The sequence below is a fragment of the Ictalurus punctatus genome, chromosome 26 (assembly GCF_001660625.3).
Source record: "Ictalurus punctatus breed USDA103 chromosome 26, Coco_2.0, whole genome shotgun sequence".
Classification (NCBI taxonomy): domain Eukaryota; kingdom Metazoa; phylum Chordata; class Actinopteri; order Siluriformes; family Ictaluridae; genus Ictalurus; species Ictalurus punctatus.
Genome location: NC_030441.2, coordinates 8,508,198 through 8,532,112, shown reverse-complemented (window position 1 = coordinate 8,532,112; position 23,915 = coordinate 8,508,198). Strand labels below are relative to the sequence as shown.

Sequence of the window (23,915 nt, the reverse complement as noted above, 5' to 3'; positions counted from 1 at the left end):
TTGTTCTGTTGATGTTGCCTCGTTTTTAGATTGTTGTGACATGGAACATAGTTCATTCAGAAATCCACCCAGTTTAAGGGGTTTTGATTTTTGAACCAACCTTCTAGTCTTTTGTGCGTTAAATCTGCCAGTTAGGGCTTGGTTCTGAAATGTGTGTTCTCATGACCTTGTGTGTTCAGGGTCTGGCACATTTGCATGCACACCACGTCATCCACCGTGACATCAAAGGCCAGAACGTCCTGCTCACCGAGAACGCCGAGGTCAAACTAGGTGAGCGACGTTAACGGTAGTAATTGTGGGTAATTTCAAATATTCCTCTCCGCACAAATCATTCACTGCTTTAGTCCAGTGTCTGCTTCAGCTTGTCGTTTGTGATGTTTTCCAGTTGATTTTGGCGTGAGCGCTCAGTTGGACCGGACAGTCGGCAGGAGGAACACTTTCATCGGCACACCTTACTGGATGGCACCCGAGGTCATTGCCTGTGATGAGAACCCTGACGCTACTTATGACTACAGAGTACGTTTATTCTTCAGAAAATTAAGCCAAAGTATTCACTGGCTGCGGTCGTGCTTCAACGTTAGGTTTGATTGGGAAGTGACGTCATTAAAACGGTTCTGTATGGTGTTCTGTCGTCAGTATGCTCATTGCGACGCTCACTAAGACCACTAATTGTCTTTTTGTGCAGAGTGACCTGTGGTCGTGTGGAATCACTGCTATCGAAATGGCCGAAGGCGCTCCCCGTACGTATTTTCTTTACGTCTTCATTATTCACGGTCGTGTCCAGGTAATGTCCGGGTGGACAAGTCTATCATTTGTGGAAAAACGTAACCGATCAGGCTAAAGCGTGGTTTTATAATTAAAAAGCTAGTTAGCTGGTTAAGCACGTTGAGAGATCTTTTTTTGCAAGTTTGTAAAAACCTTCCATTTTCCCCATTCAGCACTTTGTGACATGCACCCAATGCGAGCTCTCTTCCTCATCCCGAGAAATCCACCTCCTCGACTCAAGTCCAAAAAATGGTAAGATTCTTGAGTGTTAGTTCATGAATTCTAAACATGAAATAAACTTTTACGGAGATTTATTATATAAGACTTTTCCATCGCAGGGTGTTTTGTAAAATGGTTTGCTTTTAATCAGCGTTCTTACATAATTTCCAGCCATGTAGGTCCTCTAACCGGTCCTTAGGCCTGCTTAGAATGTCAGGAATGTGGTGATTGGTTTCCACTGCTGTGAGTGCATTATCCTAATATAATAGGGTGGCTACGGAAGCTGAAACACATGCCAAAAGGAGCATTAGGTGGAAGTTGCTCCGTACTGCATTCAGTTGCCGTGAATGTCGTGTCTCCTATTGAGAAAGTTGTAAGGTCTGTTTTTCAGGTTGTTCAGTCGTTTACTCGAAGTAAAAGGTTTATTTATTGGAGAATTCCTAAGACTGGATGTAAGAGTAGAGCTAATATACATCCTGCCCATTTATGATTTTCTGTCATTAACAACCTGGCGTCTATAGCTTAGCGTACGCGAATGGAGTAAACCAGAACAAAGGTCTTTCCATGTGCCTCTTGTAACCTTGGCTGGCTGATCTCAGTTCTCAGACATGTGATCTCACAATTTCCATGATACAACCCTCTGAAAATCTTGCTCCTCTGTCTTCAGCAATAAAACCCCAATCCAAGTAGCTGAAGCAAGTTCTTGCCAGTTTCAGGGCTGACCTCGTTCTCTTCCTCAGGGCACACTTCTACGTTGCAAATCTCATTGTTCAACTGACAAACTTCCTAAAGCTGTATCTAGACAAGTGGCTCATGAAGACATCCTGAGAGAGAAAAGTTCTCCTTTTATCTCCTGGGAAATGTTAATGTTTTACATATGTTTTTTTTTGTTGTTGTTTCCCCCCCGCCCCTGACCAGGTCCAAGAAGTTCATCAATTTTATCGAGAATTGTTTGGTGAAGAACTACACTCAGAGGCCACCCACCGATCAGCTCCTGAAACACCCGTTCATCAGAGACCAGCCGAACGAAAGGCAGGTCCGCATCCAGCTCAAGGACCACATCGACCACACACGCAAGAAGAGGGGGGAGAGAGGTTCGGCCCCGGCTTTTATGCTTGTCCATTATTTTCACTTAAACCTTGACGCTAATAATATATTCTATGTTGTGTAACTACAGCTGTCAAATTCTAAATTGGATTATTCAGAGATTATTGAATTACTTACACCACTGTCTTACAGATGAGACGGAGTATGATTGGAGTCTAAGTGAAGAAGAAGATGATGAGGCTCCGGAGGCGGAAGGAGAACCCAGGTACTGTAATGCTTTATTTGCTATTATTGCTAAACCAAATGACCCGAGTGTTTTGTTTATTTTCTCCCCCGTCTCATTACGGAGCCTATGATGCTCAGGTAAAAAGCCTAGGCATGAGTGCTCCCATAAATCCCTTAAACGGATTAAACCAGTGTGTCGAGGTAAGACATCAGCATCGGTCACTTGTTTATACCACAGAGTACATGTTTGTGGGAAGAAGTGGAATATGAGAGTCACCCAAGATGTTCTTTAGATTGATGAGAACAAAATGGGACGTTTTGGCCTCGACACAAAGTCTGAAAGCCAACACAATCCCCACGGAGAAGCATGGCGGTGGTAGCATGTTGTAGGGATGATTTTTTTTATCAGCTTAAAAAACAAAATCTTTGATTGAAACCAGGAAGCACCACCACTGTATATTCATCACTGTGAACAACAAAGTTTTAATGTCCCATTTTGTAACATGACAGAGAAGATATAAAAAGTAAGAGATTATTTTAAGAACTACACGTATCGGCATTTACGTAGTCTGTTATCATGCTGATAAGATTGTGGCAGATATGAGCTAGTTGCCTACCTTACCTAGGTTTTTAGGATGGCTGCACAGTGATCTTGCAGTCCAGCCGCTGTTGTAATTCCTGTCCCTTGCACCGCATTTTAAGAAATAAATAAATAACCGAGGAGCATGGAGGAGAATATGATTGATAGTAAAATGCTAATTAAAACTGCCAGCCAGGCGATTGTAGTGTCTCCACCTTTACTTTCTCTCTCTCTCCCACGTCACAGTTCTATAGTGAACGTACCTGGCGAGTCGACGCTGCGGCGGGACTTCATCCGTCTGCAGCAGGAAAACAAGGAGCGCTCGGAGGCCCTGAAGAGACAGCAGCTCCTTCAGGAGCAGCAGCTCCGCGAGCAAGAGGAGTACAAGCGCCAACTGCTGGCCGAGCGCCAGAAGCGCATAGAGCAGCAGAAAGAGCAAAGGAGACGCCTGGAGGAGGTGAGGGGTGGGTGGTGGGTGAGAAGAAGCATCTGTGTATGTGGCCGTTTAGAGAACTGATTAATGGAGTGAGCATCTGAGGCACTTTTATCAGTGGGAATCGCAACTCGTGATCTTGTATGGGACATCCAGTGGCCTCTGAAGGTATTGCAATGGCAAGACCAGTTATTTTATGTTTGCTACATGCTGAAGACAATTGGGTTCGATATCAAAAGACTAATGTGAGATCACAGGTGAGAATTTCAGCCAGATTGGACTTTGCAAAGAAATACAGAGATGAACCACAAACGTCCTGGAACCAAGATTAACCTCTACCGAAGTGATGAAAGTGTGGAGGAAGAAAGCATCTGCTCATGATCCAAAACATACAAGCTCATCTGTGAAACACGGTGGAGGTAGTGTCATGGCTTGGGCGTGCACGGCTGCTTCTGGAACAGGATCACTATCTTTATTGATGTAACTCATGGTGGGAGCAGCAGAATGAATTCAGAAGTTTACAGGAACCATTTTGTCTGACAATTTACAGAGAAATGCATCCAAATTAATTAGGAGGAACTTCATCATGCAGCAAGACAATGATCCAAAACACACTGCCAACTCGACAAAGGACTTCATCAGGGGGAAAAACTGGAAGATTTTAGATTGGCCATGTCAATCACCAGACCTTAACCAAATTGAGCAGCATTTCACCTCCTGAAGAGGAGACTGAAGGGAGAAACCCCTCGAAAAGCAGCTTGGAACGTGGCGCCTTTGGTGGCAGAGCACCCAAATTTTTAACACATCTAGATGTAAATATCAGGAAATGAAAGCTGAAATTCTGCTCCATCGTCTCATTCTTCTTTTGATCTCAAACCCAGATGTCTTCAGTGCATAGCAAAACAAAAGACTGGGCCACTACTTCCACAGAGGACTGTCAGTAGTTTCCTGGCGTCGTGTTCTCAGAGGGTTTTCGTGACAAACTTGTCAAATCACTTCACTATAATTGAGTTTGGGCTTGGCCTCTAAACATAGGTCATGGAGAGACAAGAGACTAGGAAGGCCATTCTGTCCCCGTACCTTATCAACAGCAGCATCAACCAAACGGTCCTGAAGGAACTTTTTATGTTTGTTTAGGGAAACTCTTAGGGGTGCACCCTGCGTACGGTCCAGGTTGATGTATTTTGCTCATTTCCTCTGTGTTTACATATCATGAAGTCCATTTAAACCTCGTGTAGCTTTCTTGATCTTAACCACACTCCCAGATCATTTTCTAGTCATTTCGAATCACTGATTATCGTGTTTGTTCAATTAAAAAACCTTCATTTACTTGCACTGTTTGGAGTTTCCTGCACACGCCATGCACCCACTGTCGCCCTCTCCTGGTGTGTTACAGCAACAGCGGCGTGAGCGAGAGCTGAGAAGGCAGCAGGAGCGCGAGCAGAGGCGGCGGGAACAGGAGGAGAAAAGGAGAGTAGAGGAGATGGAGCGCCGGCGCAAGGAGGAGGACGAGCGCAGGAGGGCGGAGGAGGAGAAAAGACGGAATGATCGTGAACAGGTAATCGAGCAAGAGGGCTGTTGTCTTATAATTTCTTAGATAACAGAATTTTCTTCGTGATCGATGCTAATTTTAGGAATTCTATGATGCCATATTTTATAATGTGTAAAAAAATAAAAAAATATATAAAAATGAATCGGAGCTGTATTGGTTACACCAAACAATATGTTACATATGGAAGATGCAGTTAAGCATTAATTGAAGGGTAGTTTATTCGAAGAAAATAAAACTTATCAAAAATTATATACATTTAACAAACTCGCATCGTAAAATATTGGCACCCTGCATCTATTATGTTAAATACCCCACCCCCTTTTGACAGTGTAACTGTACCGAGTCTTCTATAATGCTTGAATATTTTGGAGAATACCGAGCAAGGAATCAGAGACCATTCCTCATGATCTTTCCTCCAGTGTCGTATATCCTCTCCTCTTCAACTCGCTTCAGATTTTCATTCGGCTTTAGGTCAAGGGATTGGGATGGCCATGTCACAAGCTTGATTCGGTGGTCTCTGAAGCATTTTGTTTGGATTCGGACAGACGTTTTATATAATTGTCCTGCTGGAAGGTTCAACCATGACCCAGTTGTAGTGTCTTGGCAGAGGCAGCGAGACTTTATTTTTAAATCTGGAGCAGTCCATGATGCTATGTATCCTCACAAAGTTCTCAGGGCCTTTGGATGAAGAAAACAGCCCCACAACATCAGAGAAGCTCCACTATAATTAACCGTGCAGATTAAGTTCTTTTCTGTATAACGATCCTTCTTTTTATGTCAAACCCACCTTGAGAGTTTGTTGTCAAAACCTGCTCATCTGGCCACAGAACCCTGTTCCAGTCAGAGTTCCAGTAGTGTCTCATGAGCTCCAGGTGCTTACATTTGCGGGTGGATGAAAGGAAAGACTTTCTTCTGGCATGCCTTCCAAATAGTTTGTGCTCATGGAAGTGGTGCCTAATTATAGATGCGTAGACGATAGGTGCTGGTGATCTGCAAATCTCTAACAGTGACCACCATTAGCCTTCTTAATGATATAAAAATTATACAAATATTAAAAGTACTCATCAAATGTGTACTATAATAATGCAACCGTTCGTTGGTGCGACAGAGTTTTATTATTTCTAGGCTACTTGGCTTTGAGTTACTGAGGTTTGGGTTAAACCCATTCAAGTCAACAGAGAAGTATCCTTAAGAAACCGGCCCAACCCCCCTCCCCCGACTGCTCTAACTTGTGAACTTAAACAAAAACAAAAAGTTCTTCAGTTACATTTTGGTCATAAGAATTTCAAGTGGAGGGTGCACACAGGTATTGATAAATATATTATGTTTGTGTGGGTTTTTTTTCCGATTTAATTGAATTTCAGGTCAGATTTCTCTAATTTTCAGCGTGCGACTAATCTAATCAAACGGACACGCATTGAAACTGAGCCAAGCGTAACCTTGACACGTCTGATTGACAGGAATATATCCGCCGTCAGCTGGAAGAGGAGCAGAGGCATCTAGAGATCCTTCAGCAGCAGCTGCTTCACGAGCAGGCCATGTTACTGGTAGGAACTCTGCCCTTTCCATCTCCTGTCCTCTTACTAAAGTCTGATGCCTTAGAGCAAAGTCTAGCGTTTCTGTTTAGATTAACACTGGAGCTCAGTGTTATTTCAGCTGAAAAGGGCTGATTTGAGATCAGCACAAGATCGAGGGTTCATTAACGGTTCTCCTGGTGCCTTGTATCACGTTCAGTGTACTGCGCGCTCACAGAGGGAGAAGGTTCAATCTGTCCAGCCGTATATTTTTATAAGCGTTGTCTCATGACACGGCCGCAGGAAATGCCCAGCAGGAAGAGCAGGGGATTTCCCACTATTCCCCTCTCTCTCTCCCTCTCCCTCCCGTGGTTAGGCCAGGGTCATTGTTCTTGTCTTTGCAGGGAGCTGTTTATGTTGTAAACAGCCTGCACAGTGTCCCAGGGGATGAAAGTGGAAATGAGTTAATACGGGACTGCCACAAACAAAGTTAAATGTGTCTCTCTCAGGGGTCTTTTTTATTATTATTTTTTATCTTTTCTTATTTTCTTCCCATTTCCGTCCATCACACACACATCGGTGAATAAGCAAAAGAAATACAGTGTTTAATTTAGAGTTAATGTTTAGAAGTATGTAAGGGACCGTGTGGTGTTTGGAAAAGTGTTTCGGTGTAAGGTTGCCGCCCAAAACGAAAAGTATTCTCACCCCTGTGTCTGTTTTAGAGAATAGTGTTGCAGTTTTAATGGTCAGTGCTAAAGGCATTTTTAATCACCGAGAAGGACCACATGCTCTAGAGCAGGAGTTCTCAAACTGTGCTCTCAAGTTAGTCACCTCTTTAACTGTAACTAAATTCACAGACCAATCAGTACAGATTTATTTTATGAACAAATCATTTTGAATTTTTCACATTTAGGCTATTTATTAAAGCCTAGAGTGTTTTTTCTTTTACCATCCGGTCTTTTTATAGGCTTAAAACTTTGATAACTGTGATTAAAAGGAGTCCGAATTAGCTTTACGGACCCCTCTTTGAGAACCATGTCTCTAGGCCGCATGAGTACGATGTTTGCCTCAGCTACAGGATGCTAATTTAGTCTTGCAGGCCGTACTGTGTTTAATTACTAAACATATTGTATTGACAGTATGTACGAGCGCATGTAATGACTCATGGGAATTTCCTCAATATTTATGGAGCTTTGTGATGGAGCTACGCTCTGTGCTCAGGAGTTCAAATGGCGGGAGCTGGAGGAGCAGCGGAAGGCGGAGCGGCTGCAGCGTCAGCTCCAGCAGGAGCAGACCTACCTGCTCTCCCTGCAGCGCGGACCGAAACAGCGCACTTCCTCCCTCACGGCCCAGCCCGACTGGGCAAAACTACCCCAAGCGCGCCCCTTAGATGACCCCGACCCCCCCGTTTACTCTAACGCAGACGAGTGCACGCCGAAGGCTGACCTCCTCCGTCAGACTGACGGCGACCAGAATGTAGATCCAGATGCAGAGCAGAATAAACATGTAGATGAGAACGAAGCCCTTACTGATGAGTGCAGGGAACAGACTGAGAGTGTGTCGGTGGATTCGAGCCCTTTAGTCACACAGCCAGTGGGTGAGACAGACAGGAACGACGACCCCCTCGTCCAGTCAACTCCATCCAGTGGCCCGGTGTCTGAAGCCCAGCCAGTCGGAGAGGTGAAAAGCCTTCCCCTTGGTCCACCCACTGTTGCCTGCTGCTACTCTGGCTTCTCGAGCTAACCCCGGCTCAATTTTGCATGTGAAGAACGTTTAACTTGATAGCTGTCAGGTCAAAGTGTGCTGGTGGGAGCAGCCGAAATCTGGTTTTCTTTGGATACTGATCTTTGAAAGCGAGTATTCAGCATCATCATTCATCATTATTATTTATCCACCACATCACATTTTTGCTTCACTGTTAGTGTTAATTACATTTGATGGTGATCAAGTACATTATTACCATGGTACTCTCGGACCCCTTTTTCCACTGACAAGGTGACGGTTAACAATCTAAAACAATGGAGACGTAAAAAAAAGACCCGATTAGTTTTACCTTCAAACGGCAAGTCCTCCATAGGAAGTAGCAGTCCTCCATAGGAAGTAGCAGTCCTCCATAGGAAGTAGCAGTCCTCCATAGGAAGTAGCAGTCCTCCATAGGAAGTAGCAGTCCTCCATAGGAAGTAGCAGTCCTCCATAGGAAGTAGCAGTCCTCCATAGGAAGTAGCAGTCCTCCATAGACATTAGTTACCAACCCAACTAGCAACGCGTGATGGGACCTGTTACGTAAAAAGTGTGTTTGTTTTGCTGACAACTCGCAACATGATTGCGGTTTAACTCAGACCAAAGGTAAAAATAAAATGACGAGGTAAAGTGCCTCATTGAAATTTGGGACAGACAGCTTTGAAAAGCGCATAAAAACACCGGGGTTTAAAGGTGTGTAGTGAGCGTCTCAAGGAGATGGGCTTTAATAGCTCTGTTGAACATATAAATGAGAAATCCTAATAACTACAGCTTAAAAACGAAAGCCACAATAAGCTCACGGAGCTGCTGCATATCCATCGTGATGGATGACCGCTATGCAGAACCCCGGAACATAAACAGGTGCGCTCCGACCGACGAGAGGACAGTTTACTCTGTGAAAGCGAACCGAGCCGAGGACAAAATACAACATTGCGACAGTTTAAGTCCCCTTTTCGGAACAAAGCTCAGATCTACAGGTCTGAAAATACCCCAAGAGTCTCAAAATAGATGTCGCATTTTGGAGTGAATATAGACGCAATTTTTTTTACATTTGAAGTGTTCTATATTTAATAAAAACGTTTTATTGATTTTTGAACCCTTTATTTATTTATTTATTTATTTATTTATTTTAATAAAGTAAAATGTTGTTCGTTTTATAAACACGGTCACCAAGCTCTTGACAGCAGAAGTTCCAACTTTTTTTTTTTGCACACAATAGAAAACATATATCCTGGCTCTGGAGCCAGTCTGGGCACCATGTCAGTGGAAGACTCTGTGGATCAGATCAGTTACACAGTCCTTTAAAAAAAAAAAAAAAATTTGGATTATGCCTTGCTGTTCAGCCAGAAAGAAAACCATATTGCTCACCACCATAGTCATGAAACAGAATGAGGGGAAAAAAAAAAACTATATCCTGTCGCCTTGTCTTGCTTTCTTGTGTAAACTAAACCCACATTTTTCAAATTTGAATTGAAGGACGTGGAATATTGCTCCTGTATATGTTTGTGTGTTGTTTTTTTTTGCTTTTTTTTTGGTTTTTAAAAACTTGAGCCGTATATTGGCCCTTGGTAATTTATTAGTTCTTGTTCCCCGTTAGTTCGATCCCAGATTTACAAATGCTTCTTTTTTCCCCATTTCCACTTGTTTGTTTTGCATGTCATGGTTTGGCTATTATTCTACACCTTAGGGAAAACTATGGTTGTCTTTAATATTTAATGAAGGGTTGTTTGTTTGTTTTTTCTTTCTCAAATGAGCATGAAACTTGTGTTGGCTTGAATATGAGCCCGAGCAGCACTGTCCTAACACAGTTTTGTCTTCGTCCCTCTCTTACTTGAGCTTGCTGAGTTGTAATCCAGGCTAATAAACACCAGCATGCAGTTTCCTGGCTCGGAACAATCGTCGGTTTACTTTGAGGTGTCCCTAACGCCCACCAGTTAATCTCCATAAATTGTGTCCTTTGCCAGGCTGATGAAAGATACCGCAAGAACCATCAGGGCTCGCCTCAGACAGCTCCACCCAAGCAGCAGCCGCCAGTACCTCCCCGTTCATCTGAGCCCTATTCTAACGGGAACTCCTCATCCGAGTCCTCAAGCATGCACAAGCCCATGGAACCGCAGGTAATGCCCAACAGTTCCTCAGATTTCCCACCTCTCATGCGATACGTTGCTATCCGAATGGCTGTATGATACCAGATGACTTGTGGGTGGTCATCCACGGAATGTCCGTTTCTTCCATTCCACCCTATGTTTTGTGTTCTTGGCTGTGATCACGCCTTTCTGTCTCACTGTGTCTGCTCTTCTCTCACCCTCACAACCACCCCCCTCCCCAAAAATTCCCTCTCCTCCTGTTCTTTCCCCTTCCGCAAGGTCCAGTGGTCTCACCTGGCCGCTCTAAAGAACAACGCGTCCGCTCCCCCCGTGTCCCGTTCTCATTCCTTCAGCGATCCAGTTCCTAATTTTGCACATCTCCATCTGCGCTCTCAAGAGCCACACCACCCAGCGCACCCTGCTCACCCAGCACACCCTGCACGCTCTGAGCATCCTCACCCTCTGCCCCTTTCACTGTCTCGGAGCCATGAGACCTCTGAAACATCAGTCAATGACGAGGTTCCACCAAAGGTAAGAGCAGGATCTAGACTTCTGCTGCTCAAAAGCGTAAGGCCTGTAAGCCATATAGATATCATTAAAACTAGGTATGTGCTGATAATCAATGATGCAGTATTACCACACTTCAAACCACATGCTCTGTTCAGTTTCATTCCATAAAATAAATCATTTAATAAAAGGATTAAATAAAATTCAAAATATATGGTGTTCTATATGATTCCTGAACATATCATATAATCTAGGTATAGTACTAAATATGTGTCTTGCAGTAGAAGCATAATACGGCTCCTTCAGCAAGAGTGATCACCGCTAAAAGAAACAAAACCGCAGATTCCTCGACTTGTTTTTCGCTCCAGATAAACAGCTGTGCGCCGCTTCTCACCGACAGCCCCGAGCGGCACTGGGTTAGAGATAACCGGGTGCAGACGGAAATGCATCGTGCGACTACATTAAGGCAATTTATTCCACTGAGCGGGATAGGATTTAGTCCTACTGCAGCAGTGCGCATAGCGGTTCTGATTAAAATCAACACCTTGTGAAAGTTTGAATACTTTGAGATCTTATCCAGTTGCGATGCATATTCGCACATTAGATTTACTGAAAGAAAGCACCGAATTAAATGCTCTGCACTTGGTGTTAATGAAACGTGTGAATGATTTTGCTTCTAGTTTCTCACACTGTTGCCACCATACTGGAAACAAGTGCATTGGAATGGATTAAATAATGTGATTTTTAAAAACGTTATTGATTTTATTTGTATTTATTTTTACAAAATGCACTCGGGTGGGCAGGGATTTACCTACGTATGGGGAAACACTGCACTTTCTCATCAGACTGACTGATGAATACAGAGTGTTAGACTACTACTTAACTCCCCCATATCAAGACCCTCTTCAGTACAGCAACCAACACCTTCAAAATTCCTAAGTGAAAAGTACAGGTGTGTGTACGTTTTTAAACAATAGCTATTATGGATTCAGGTATGGTGCAAAGTTCTGAATTGGGCCAATAGGGTTGTGCACGATAGGTTTTTTTTTTTTTGTTTTTTTTTCCCTACTCGCAATGCTCCATTTCGAAAACATTGTGATAAACGATGTGAACATTGTGTGACTGGTTTATTGCTACAGCTGTTTTGTTTTGTTTTGTTTTTTAAAAAAAAAAAGCATATTCTCGTGTGTGCCTTTCTCAAGGTTCCCGTGAGGACGACATCCAGATCACCTGTACTGTCCCGCAGAGACTCCCCACTTCAGAACAACCAGCAAAGCAGCCAACCTGGACAGAGGAATGCTGGAAGGTCTGACCTCTATATGTACTTTAGATACATGCTCAAGTTCTTTGTGATACAGTATGTAATAATATATGTATGTATGTGTGTGTATGTATATGTATGTATGTGTGTGTATGTATATGTGCGCTCGTGTGTGTGTGTGTAAAATAAGAGATCCAAGAGCTTTTAAGAAGTATTGAAGATGTATTGATCATGCGTTCCGCTTTTCCCCACTTATCTTCCTGCCAGTAACGTGGAACCGCGTCTGCTGTGGGATCGGGTGGAGAAGCTGGCTAGACCAGGCAGTGGAAGCTCTTCTGGCTCCAGTAACTCCAGCTCACAGACTAGCTCTCAGAGTTCAGGGGAGAAGTTCAGGGTTCGCTGTGAGTGCTGCTGCTACACCTGACTAAGCTCATCATCTACGAACGCGCGCTAGATTAACGCAAAGTTGTTTTTCATGCCCGAGTTTAGTGCTTTATGGGCTGCGTCCACGTAAATCCGGATCGAATTTGAAAGCGCGTCTTTCCAAAACATTCCAAGATGTTTTTAGTCATGTGACCCATTCAACTCGAAACAAACAAGATGGTGGACGATGATGCATTGCAGTTGTTGTGCCCACGATCCAGTTTGTTTAACATGAAGGTCACGTTGTACAACCCTCAGATTGCATTTTTCAATAAACACCTGATGGAAATGGCACAGGCCAACGCCGCTTACGTTTTTACGCATGTGCAGTATAGGGATGGAAGCATTTTCAGAAGCTTCACCAGCAATTTTCAGAACATTGTAGCCTGAGAGCGTTTTTAAAAAAAAAACACGAAAATGCAGTTTTCAGATCTGTCTGGATTAACGTAGACTTAGCCATGGTCAGTTTACTCAAAAATGCCTAGTTTATTGCGTGACAACTCGGATGACGTTGATTTTTCTCTCTACTTCCTGCAGCATCTTCAAAATCCGAGGGCTCGCCACATCAACGCCCGGAAAATGCTGGCAAAAAATTGGAGGAGAAGAAGGACTTTGTCAGACCAGCCAGGCCCTCTGTAAGTTGAAACTTGGTTTTAATGCTGTTGATTATGTGGAAAACCATCAAACTCTGGACCTACTTTGTGAATGGACAATTCTGTGGCCTGGGTGTGGATACCAAGTCTTTAAATCCCACTCTTAGGATCTCACTCTACTGGCCAATGAGGTGCGTGCAATTGAAGAAGCTCGTCCTCCTCACAAGGTGACTGACTACTCCTCATCTAGTGAGGACTCTGATTCAGAAGAGGATGATGAGGTGGAACAGGAGCTGGGCAACGAGTCTACATCTGGCACCGAGGACTCGAGGGCAAGGTTCGCTCGCTCTTTTGTGCGTCTAATAGCATTAATGATCGCGCTACATATTTCATGTGTTTCTGGTATTGAAATAATCGAATCGTGCGAACATGTCTTTCCTTCAGCTCCTCGAAAGTTAGCAATGGTGAGACGGAGTCAGTGAAGACCATGATTGTTCACGACGAAGCAGAAAGCGACACAGCCATCACACCCTCTAAAGACGGCACTTTAATCGTCAGACAGGTACTAGAGGACCCCTTTCTGGCCTTGTTTATTGTTTTGCGTTTCATCATTCATCCATTCCTTCTGTTTGTACTTTTAATGCTTTTTATATTTTGTTTCATTTTCTCACTTTATACTCGGAAAAACGGCGCACTCGCAGCTTTGAGACGTTATATAAGCAAATCCCAATTCATTTTTTGCTGGCCCCTTTGCTCCCTTCTTTTTTTTCTTTTTTTTTTCCCTCCCCTCCAACTGAGTATAGAATCAGCTGTGCCTGTTTTTGATTCCAGAGCGTAGCAGAGAAAATCCGATTGGTTCCCGGGCCTGGTACGGGCCCTGTCCCTGGTCCTGGTCACGGTCCTGCTCTGGGCCACCAGGAGCGAAATGGCTTCGCAGGCCGTATTCACCTGCTGCCTGACCTCATCCAACAGAGCCATCACTCCCCCTCCCCCTCCATCACTTCCTCCCCCTCCTCCAGTCACACCAGCCCCTCCATGTCCCCCCAATCCGCCTTGGAGAGGCTGCTTGCCAGCGAGGTATGTTTAGCTATTATACCACTCTGAACTGCTGGCTAGCTTTTACTCCGCTTTATTCTCACTACTCACCGCTAATTCGCATCATCGCCCCTTCAAATCGATGCTGGGTGATGGACGAGCTGTAAGCACTACGAGCACCGTAACGGGCTCTTCTGGGATACTGCATTCCCTTGCGGGAGCTGTTTTTGTGCTTTTGGTCTGTTTTTAGATTCTCACACATCTACATATTCAGAATTCATTTCATTTGTTCTTGCATGCAGGTGTTTTTGCCATATGAGAGAACTGCCCAAAGAATTAAAAATCAGCTTCTTTGCAAAACAAGTCTTAATTTTTTTCTGTTTTTTCTTTCCTCCTAAAAAAAAAAATGCTCCAGTCACTGTTTTGGATTCATGGAAGGTTCAGTAAAAGGAAATTTTTAAAAGCAGTTAATTGCTGAGCTTAACCTCATGAAATTATATATATACAGAATCTCACAAAAGTGAGTGCACCCCTCACATTTTTGTAAATATTTGATTCTTTTCATGTGACAACACTGAAGAAATGACACTTTGCTACAATGTAAAGTAGTGAGTGTACAGCTTGTGTAACAGTGGAAATTTACTGTCCCCTCAAAATAACTCAACCCTATTGAGAATCTGTGGAGCATCCTCAAACGGAAGGTGGAGGAGCACCAGCTCCGTGATGTCCTCATGGAGGAGTGGAAGAGGACTCCAGTGGCAACCTGTGAAGCTCTGGTGAACTCCATGCCCAAGAGGGTTAAGGCAGTGCTGGAAAATAATGGTGGCCACACAAAATATTGACACTTTGGGCCCAATTTGGACATTTTCACTTAGGGGTGTACTCACTTTTGTTGCCAGCGGTTTAGACATTAATGGCTGTGTGTTGAGTTATTTTGAGGGGACACCAAATTTACACTGTTACACAAGCTGTACACTCAGTACTTTACATTGTAGCAAAGTGTCATTTCTTCAGTGTTGTCACATGAAAAGATATAATCAAATATTTACAAAAATGTGAGGGGTGTACTCACTTTTGTGAGATATTGTGTGTATATATAAAATATATATATGGAGTGTTTTGCTGTATGTGAACATTTTACTACTTTCAAACTGGCAAAACTAATTCATTTTACATTTGAGTCATCCCTTGTTTCAGTTCTCTCTTCACCTTTCAGTTAATTCTCAGCCTTCTGATTCACCTTGCACATCTGTTTTAACGATCACTGGTGTTTTTTTTTTCTTTTTTTTTTCTTTTCTTTTTTTCTTCTCCTTCTTCTTCCCCCTCAGCTCACAATTTAATTTCATTTTTTTTTTGTTTGTTTTTGTTTATAGCGCATCTTTATAGCTGTTACTTAAATGCAGTTCAATTGCATTAACCTTGTTAGTGAGGCATCGCCACTGAATATTTTTAGTGAAGAAAAATGTAAAAAATATATATATATTTTTAGTATGTTTAGCCGTGAACTGGTTCCAGTATGGAGACCAGACAGATCAATCTTAATCTCATAGCTATGAGGGAGTGAACTCCAGATTTCTAAATTATTGTTGTCTTAGAATTCTTAAAGTAGTCTACTGTAAGTATGAGACAAGCCCAGATTCTCTTTGCTATTACATATCTATATTCACCATCATTTTCTTGTGATCTGGGTTTTTTTTTTTCTTTTCTTCTCTTCTTTCCCCTCAGACACTCTCTGGCAGTAATTCTCTTCAAAAACACAAGTCCTCTTCTTCCTTCACCCCATTCATTGACCCTCGCCTTCTACAAATATCGCCCTCTACTGGCAGCTCTCTCAACAACATGGGTAAGTCCAAAAAAAGGGAATAAAGTGCACAAAATTGGAGTAGTGTAATAAAGCCACCATAATGCAAATTGATTGAATTTTGGTTTGTAATGCACTACGAGTACGTTGTCCTTCCTAGTGTTGCTTACAGTTTTATTCCCAAACCTGTGCACACTTAAGCGATGTAAATACCATAGTAGATGAATGCGGTGTACATCATTTTACATAAGTGGGATAAAGCAGACGATGACTGGTTTTGTTGTGCAGCGGTCATCGGGAATGACCTTCGGCTGCATGAAGTGTTAAGGCCAGACCCCATGCGTAAAGGCTCGGTGGTTAACGTGAACCCGGTGAACACTCGGCCACAAAGCGACACGCCCGAGATCCGCAAGTACAAGAAGAGGTTCAATTCCGAGATCCTGTGTGCTGCACTCTGGGGTACGTAACTGACCATTTTGACTCATTCTAACACCCTTGGTAAACAATCGTCCAGAAGCTTTTACTATTGCTGTGTAGCTCAAGCTTCAGCGATACGACAGCTGAAGTCATTGAGTTAAATGGCTACCACGAGTAAACGTAAAGCATTTGTAAACATGCAAGGCCCTTGCCTGCTATCAGGAGCAACTTGGGATTCTGTTTGTGAATGTAAAAACATCTGCAAAGTTTTACAAATCGCAAACAGAGCTAAAACTTATGGTAGTGGGCGTTTTCCTTTTCAAAACGGCGGTAGACCAATCACAACAGACTGGAACATATGATCAATCAGAGCAGAGTATGCTCTCTGAAAGGAGGAGTTTAGAATGATAAATTATGAGCACATGAAAATGTGTATATGTGATATATATATCTCACATACATACACATTTTTATATATATATGAAATAATATATTATAATACAAAATTAGACACGTTTCAAAACAGTAATAGGTGCACTTTAAGCAGACTGACTAGCTCAAATTCTGAATATTGGATAACCGATAACCGGTATTGATCCATTATATGATGATTTCACTGGAAGTTTCTTGCTACCTCAAGCAGGGTCTGAAAAGTGTTTCATTTATTTACAGGTAGCTTGTTATTCCTAGTTCTGGTTAATCTCCCTATTCTCCCTCTGTAGGGGTGAACTTATTGGTGGGGACAGAAAGTGGGCTTTTGCTTCTGGACCGCAGTGGGCAGGGTAAAGTTTACCCCCTCATCAACCGCCGCCGTTTTCAGCAAATGGATGTTCTGGAAGGCCTTAATGTTCTGGTCACAATATCAGGTACGATCCAGTGCCTGGAACCATTTTCCCCTTTATATGCAGCCAAGAAAATTGGACAAGTTTTTATGCATTGGTATTTGTTAATGTGTTTTGTTTTGTGACAGGAAAAAAGAACAAGCTGCGAGTGTATTATCTGTCCTGGCTGAGGAACAAGATCCTACACAATGACCCAGAGGTGGAGAAGAAGCAGGGGTGGACTACAGTGGGAGAGCTGGAGGGCTGTGTGCACTACAAAGTTGGTACGTGCTGTTTCAAGGTTCCTGACCTGCGCAACGTAGCGTATCAAGTGCTCATGGTTGATTAATAATAGAAATGCGAAGATCAAAACACATTATATAAATTTCAAATGTTCGACTGTCTCTCCACAGTGAAATATGAAAGGATCAAGTTCTTGGTGCTGGCCTTGAAAAACTCTGTGGAGGTCTATGCGTGGGCACCGAAGCCGTATCATAAATTCATGGCCTTTAAGGTGAGTTCAAGTTAAAAACAACTCATTTGAGGAAATCAGCAACACTGACTGTTCTGAAAGTGCGCCTAAATAGAAATCACCCACCCATGCTTATATAATATATTTACTTATCAAACTTCTCGCAGTCATTTGGCGACCTGGTACACAAGCCCTTGCTAGTGGACCTGACTGTGGAGGAGGGACAGAGGTTAAAGGTGATATACGGCTCCTGCTCTGGTTTTCACGCGGTCGACGTGGATTCGGGCGCCGTTTACGACATCTATTTGCCCACGCACGTAAGCACCGCGTGTACTTCTGCTGCATTCTCGATAACGGGAAGCTCATGAGAAAAGCCCTACCTCATGTTTCGACATTTTCATTGTCTGCAGTTTCATAGTACCCTGAGGTCGATGTATTTGATCGATTAACCCTGCAATTTTTTTTCTCCACTCTTCTAACCTGATAGATTCAGACCAGCATCCAGTCGCACGCCATCATCATCCTTCCCAACACGGACGGCATCGAGCTGCTGGTCTGCTATGAGGACGAAGGCGTCTACGTGAACACGTACGGGCGCATCACTAAAGACGTGGTGTTGCAGTGGGGAGAGATGCCCACCTCTGTTGGTACGGTGCACACACACGAACACTCGATCATAACAGTGTAGATAAGAGCAGAATGCATGTAGCATCAATGAGTACATCAGTAGCAGGAGAATTTAATTTCTGACGTACCACTCCACGTTTATCCTGCATGTCCACATGACCCTGCACATGCATAATCGTTTGATTCGACATACTGTATCTTTTTGCTTTGCAGCATACATCAGGTCGAATCAGATCATGGGCTGGGGCGAGAAGGCCATAGAGATCCGCTCGGTCGAGACGGGTCACTTGGATGGCGTGTTCATGCACAAAAGGGCACAAAGGCTTAAGTTCCTGTGCGAGAGAAATGACAAGGTGAGACTTTATCCGATTTCGGGCTGCACGTTACGACGTCGGATTAAAACTCTAGCGGTTAAACGTCAGTTCAGCTGATAGATGTTTGATGATTTAAGTATGGAGCCGTTCCATCCATAGACGTGAGTTGTTTTTTTGCGATTTCTTTCCTGGATTTGTAGTGCATTATAGAAAGATGGTAAGATGTGGGTAAATAAAATAGAATCTGAAGCGCATCATGAGCATCTCCTTATGTTTGTACAAATTTCAGAGAAAACTGCTGCAGCGCTACTGCTAATGTTCATTCTGTCTATGGTGCTCTAATATCTTAGAGATCGACCGATATTAGTGATTTAAAAAAAAAAATTTTTATTACAGATACCGATTATTTGCATGATTATATGCCCGATAACAGATATGCAGAACCGATTATTTATTTATTTATCTATTTATTTATTTATTTATTTATTTATTTATTTATTTATTTATTGTTTTACTTCCGTTTTTGTCACAATGATAACACTGAACTGAACAGACAGTTTTTGTCCATTTCACTTCCTCCTTGCATATGAAACAAAACTTATTTATACACCAATAAATTGAGAGGTCTGTAAGAATAATAAATAAAAAATAAGGTGCACTGTCACTAAAGACTTTAAAAGTTGAGTTTAAGAAACTCTAAGAAAGTGTTTGTCTCTTTCTTAGCGCCGAGTTGCTTAAACTACATTTATGTAACACATCTATTGTACATTAATGGCTGTTATGTTAGAGTTTATTAAATAAAGCATAGCAAGTATATTTTACCTGTGCACACCATTGTTGACTCAGTGTCCCCTCAGTTTTGGTCCTGTGCCCAATTCTCAAAATGCCCACAAGATGGCGCCATTTATCGGCGGATCCGATATTATAAAACAGTTAACTGATTTTGGAAAAATGCATAAATATCAATAAAAATATCGGTAAAACCGCTTATCGGTCCTGCTCTACTCTTAACGGGCTCGTATCGGATTCATTCAAGTGGCGGCATTACAGTTCTCACTGTTAATTTTAAATCTAGAATAATGATTTACTTTACGTTTGTATTTGAGCGCTTGGCTACGAAAACCGCTTGAATGCCCGGCTCTAGCAGGAACGCTTGCAGAGCTAGTGAATTATTAGCAGGATTATGACTGTGTCTGAAAAATGTGGATCTGTCGTTTCTCCTGCAGGTGTTCTTCGCTTCTGTACGTCAAGGCGGCGCGAGTCAGGTCTACTTCATGACCCTGGGCCGCAGCAATCTGCTCAGCTGGTAATGCGTCTGACTACAAAGCGCACCGTTTGCGAAAGCACCGACAAGCCGGCGGCGAAATAAAAAATAATCAGCCTTGAGCCGAAATGTGTTCTCGTGTCCCGTGCGCCAATTAAAGCAGCAGTGCTCTTTCAGTAGCTGCGACCTGTGAACGCAGAGACACGAGCAGATTTGTATAAGGGAGTGACCGTGACCCCAGCAGCCGACACGAAGGCGGAGGCTGGAAGTCTAAAATGCATATTCCAGACTTTTCTGGAGATCTGTAACACTTTTAACATTCAGGGGCTCCTCTTTTCAACACTTTGAGACATGGAGGGATCAAAGCGCATGAACAGTTACTAATACAGTTTATGTAAATGTGTTTGTGCAGAACTCTGAAGGGAGCATGCATGTTGCCCCTCTCTCTCTCTCTCTCTCTCTCTCTCTCTCTCTCTCTCTCTCTCTCTCTCTCTCTCCCCCCACACATTTGAGGGAAAGCAGGGGTGGGGCTTCATAGCAGCAGGTGATGAAGGAGCTCTGCTTGTTTTTTGTTTTTTTTTTTCCTGTGAATTTGTCAACTGCCAAAACATCAGTCAATACTGTATTATTGTGGTAGTCCGGGTTATTTTGGGGGATTATTACTCACCGGCGTTTTTAACAACATTGACTTTAGTGCGTTGAGATTTTACGCTGTTGAACTTTCAACAATGTTTCATATACAGTACATTGAGTGTTTTTATTTTTTAAGCGTTGCACTTGATAAATAAATTCTTAGTTTCCTTCTCATTGTGCTGGTCTTGTGTCCAGATGATTTAATAATTGACGCTTTGAAGTGTCGCCCCATCCAGCGTTTCCTTGGCCTGAATAAACCATCCAGATTTAGGATTTCCAAGATTAGCTCTTAAGGTTTGACAGGGAGAGTTTTGTACAAACAATACTAATGCTTGGTCATAACTCCTGGAACATTTTTCCTTCTAATTTGACGACAATATCTTGGTGATTTCCAAAAACCCTAATGTGGTTAATTTTGGTCTGAGTGAAAGGTTCAGAAATTGTTTGGAGTTCACCCAACTGATAGAGCTACAAGGAAATTAAGAATTCTAAATCTCATATTTAATGCTTCTATTCGACTTCAAATTCCCAACATCCCAGTGCACCACAACACTCTATACCCGTGATCCCTCCAGATCTGCTCCATTACGTGAGGCGCAGGTGCCCTCACCATGTCACAGCACTGTTATGCTTAAAATCTGCTTCTAAATTCAATTCATTTCAGTTTTATTCATTAATCCTTTTAGCGATGGACATGGTCACAAAACAGCTACAGAAATGGATGTACACTTCGAAACAATCATTTGTGTGTGTTGTAAAGGTTGTCAGTTTGAGCAGAAGGACGTTTTATGTCATCTCTTTATAGTGTCTTTTAGCTTCAGTATCCATGTGAGGTTATCTGCTGAAGAACAGATGAGACTTGGGTATGTGTGTGAGACCATCCACAACAGCAGTGAGTAGTTCCCAAGTGAAGGAAGCTCCAAGCAGAACTAGAGCATCAGGAGGGAGCAGGTAGGTCCAGACGGAGTCAGAATCAGGCAACAGGAATAGCATGTATTGTATGAGAGAGACGGACAGAGAACATACAAATGTTCCCCACTATTTTATACTCTGGTGCATGTTGGCCTTATTTTTTTTTCTTTCTGTCACTTGTTTAAGTTCCTTTGCCTACTTTTCTTCCTCTCTCTCCTTTTTACACCAACAGGCAGTGTAACACTCTCTTGGAGGAAAGCCCTATCCGCCCCATTCACATACAGCAGCTCAGACACCCATGATTCCAACAAGATTTTTTGACAAGGGTCATTGGCTGGTGCCCCAGGGTGCTCGGCCAATCCCATATATGGATAATCTGGCCTTGGGCAGAGCTCAACAGCACTCTTAATGGCTGTGCGTGTAGCTCATGGTAGCTTATGGTTGTAGGTCTGCTGCTTTTAAAATGCCAGTCTGTCTTTAACCTCCAAAAAAATCTATCCTGTAACGATAACCTGAAGAATCAAGATAAATCGAGTTAGTGTATGTTTTCATCTGGATTTATAAGAAATTTGACCCAGTCAATAAACTGCATTCAAGCCTTATTATCTCAGGGATTAATTCTTGGGATGTGTTTTGTTTTTTCCACCCATTCTGTGCCAATGGTAGTGAGAATCAGTCACCTTCGTGTGTGTGTGTAATCATGCAAAGACTTCAAAGTCATAAAAGGAAGTGTGATGCAGTATTTACAGTACAAGATTACATTGCATTTGGCATGCAGTGGCAGTTTTACCTTGGTAAACTGTACCTCGGGAACAACACTCGCCTCTCACCCCTGCCAGGTTGGTTTCTCCCTCAGCGCCACTCACCCGAGTGTTTAACATCCTCCTGTGTGTAGCCTACCACCAAATCTATTAAGTGCTGCTAGTGGTCGCTGAGGGGGCCTCCGTTGAACTATAGCAACGGAGCAATTTATCTATATATCTTATTTAGCAGGACAACACTAACGCGCACTGGGGCTGTACTTGGGTTGTCTCCACTCTTCCATCATGTTTCTGCTGGGATCAGTTCACCCTATCTACTCGAGTGTTCGTCACAAACCCCAAACCTGGTTAAGTGGGTTTCCCCTTGACGCACTGTTTGCTTTTGAGCCTGCTATGTTGACGGGATATCACACAAAATCTGGAGACTTGGACAGTCATTGCAACACACTCATTTAGACTTTCTGTAATATACTGGGCCTCATTTATCAATTTTGTTAAAGTTGAGGAGCTAAATATTTGATTTACGAAAGTCCAGAGACATGCGTTGTAGGCTGATCGGTGCTTCTAAATTGTAGTGTGTGAGTGTATGTGCAATTGTGCTTTGTGATGGGTTGCCACCCCGTCCACGGTGCCTCCTGCCATGTACCCACAGTTCCCTGGCATAGGCTCCAGGCTCCCCGTGACCCTGTGTAGGATAAGTATGGAAAACGGATGGATTAATCTATTGATACAATCCCCTCCGAAAGTATTGGAGCAGCAAGGTCAATTCTATTGTTTTCGCTATACATTGAAGACATTTAGGTTTGAGATTAAAAGTTGAATGAGACAACAAATCAGTTTTCCAAACCTTGAGTTCAAACCAAGAGCACACATGCAGAGCTATTAATTCTTTAAAAAAAAACAACTAATCAATCAATTTAACAGGGTACACCTGTGAAGCAAGAAACAGCCACATGGTCCTATATTTTTCATCACTTGATGCTGATCTATCGTCTCATTTCCATCTTTGATCTCAAACCCAAATGTCTTCAATGTATAGCGAAGTAGGCCTTGCTGTTCCAATACTTTCAGAGGGGATTGTAAGTGCCTTCGGCAAGACTTTCCACAAAATGTATACGTTTTTAAAATAAAACAGGGGGCAAAGTGCACATATGCTCCAGCATCTACATCTGCACATATGTTCTAATCACTTCAGTATCGTTGAAAAATGTTTAAACGCTTGAATAAACCATTCAGATTTAGGATTTCCACATTAGCTCACACTGATTGGGGAAAATACATTTTGGTACAAACAATTCTCACTGCTTTGTCATAATTCCTCTGAGTATGATGTCTTCATTTTTCCTTCTAATAAGAGGCAATAGTAGATTAGACAATATCTTTGTGATTTAAAAAAACAACCAACCAACCAAAAATAACAAACCCTAATGTGTTTTAAAAGGATACAGGACTGATGCCAGAAGACAATAGTAGGGAAGTGAGTGTTGCAGTAGTTGTTCCAGATAATCTGAATCCTACTGATAGAGCTACATGAACAGAAATGAAAAATTCTAAATCACATATAAAATATTAAATACTTTATTCAACCTGGAAAGTAGTTCAATGTAATTTTTCCCCACTTCACCTCCCACCTTCAATTCAATTTTATTTGTATAGCACTTTTTACAATAGACATTGTCTCAAAGCAGCTTTACAGAAATATATAAACACGGTATACAGATATTAAGAGTGCGAATTCATCCCAATTGAGTAAGCCGGTGGCGACGGTAGCAAGGAAAAACTCCCCAAGATGTTAAGAGGAAGAAAACTTGAGAGGAACCAGGCTCAGAAGGGAACCCGTCCTCATCTGGGTAACAGATAGTGTGAAAAAGTTCATTATGGTTTTATATGAAGTCTGTTTGGCTTTAGAAGC

At 42.6% G+C, this 23,915-nt stretch overlaps 1 protein-coding gene across 10 annotated transcripts in view; it reads left to right on the top strand.

Moving 5' to 3' along the window:
* Positions 1-20,504, top strand: part of LOC108258915 (mitogen-activated protein kinase kinase kinase kinase 4) — a 59,616-nt gene extending 39,112 nt beyond the window's left edge. The window contains exons 6-32 of one of the 10 annotated variants that reach the window (XM_017457920.3): positions 180-270; positions 386-516; positions 686-740; positions 939-1,017; positions 1,903-2,078; positions 2,224-2,296; positions 3,083-3,293; positions 4,666-4,827; positions 6,282-6,368; positions 7,557-8,015; positions 10,040-10,192; positions 10,442-10,693; positions 11,872-11,975; positions 12,198-12,331; positions 12,891-12,988; positions 13,114-13,283; positions 13,391-13,508; positions 13,778-14,023; positions 15,707-15,824; positions 16,071-16,241; positions 16,922-17,065; positions 17,170-17,304; positions 17,434-17,534; positions 17,660-17,809; positions 17,980-18,139; positions 18,333-18,472; positions 19,660-20,504. In XM_017457920.3, coding sequence (XP_017313409.1) covers positions 180-270; positions 386-516; positions 686-740; positions 939-1,017; positions 1,903-2,078; positions 2,224-2,296; positions 3,083-3,293; positions 4,666-4,827; positions 6,282-6,368; positions 7,557-8,015; positions 10,040-10,192; positions 10,442-10,693; positions 11,872-11,975; positions 12,198-12,331; positions 12,891-12,988; positions 13,114-13,283; positions 13,391-13,508; positions 13,778-14,023; positions 15,707-15,824; positions 16,071-16,241; positions 16,922-17,065; positions 17,170-17,304; positions 17,434-17,534; positions 17,660-17,809; positions 17,980-18,139; positions 18,333-18,472; positions 19,660-19,743 — 4,002 coding nt within the window. In that variant the 3' untranslated portion in view covers positions 19,744-20,504. Of the gene's footprint in view, positions 1-179; positions 271-385; positions 517-685; positions 741-938; positions 1,018-1,902; positions 2,079-2,223; positions 2,297-3,082; positions 3,294-4,665; positions 4,828-6,281; positions 6,369-7,526; positions 8,016-10,039; positions 10,193-10,441; positions 10,694-11,871; positions 11,976-12,197; positions 12,332-12,890; positions 12,989-13,113; positions 13,284-13,390; positions 13,509-13,777; positions 14,024-15,706; positions 15,825-16,070; positions 16,242-16,921; positions 17,066-17,169; positions 17,305-17,433; positions 17,535-17,659; positions 17,810-17,979; positions 18,140-18,332; positions 18,473-19,659 lie in introns of all 10 variants that reach the window. The other 9 variants (XM_047151142.2, XM_047151141.2, XM_053676049.1 and 6 more) reach the window with 9 other exon arrangements.
* Positions 20,505-23,915: the final 3,411 nt, after the last annotated feature.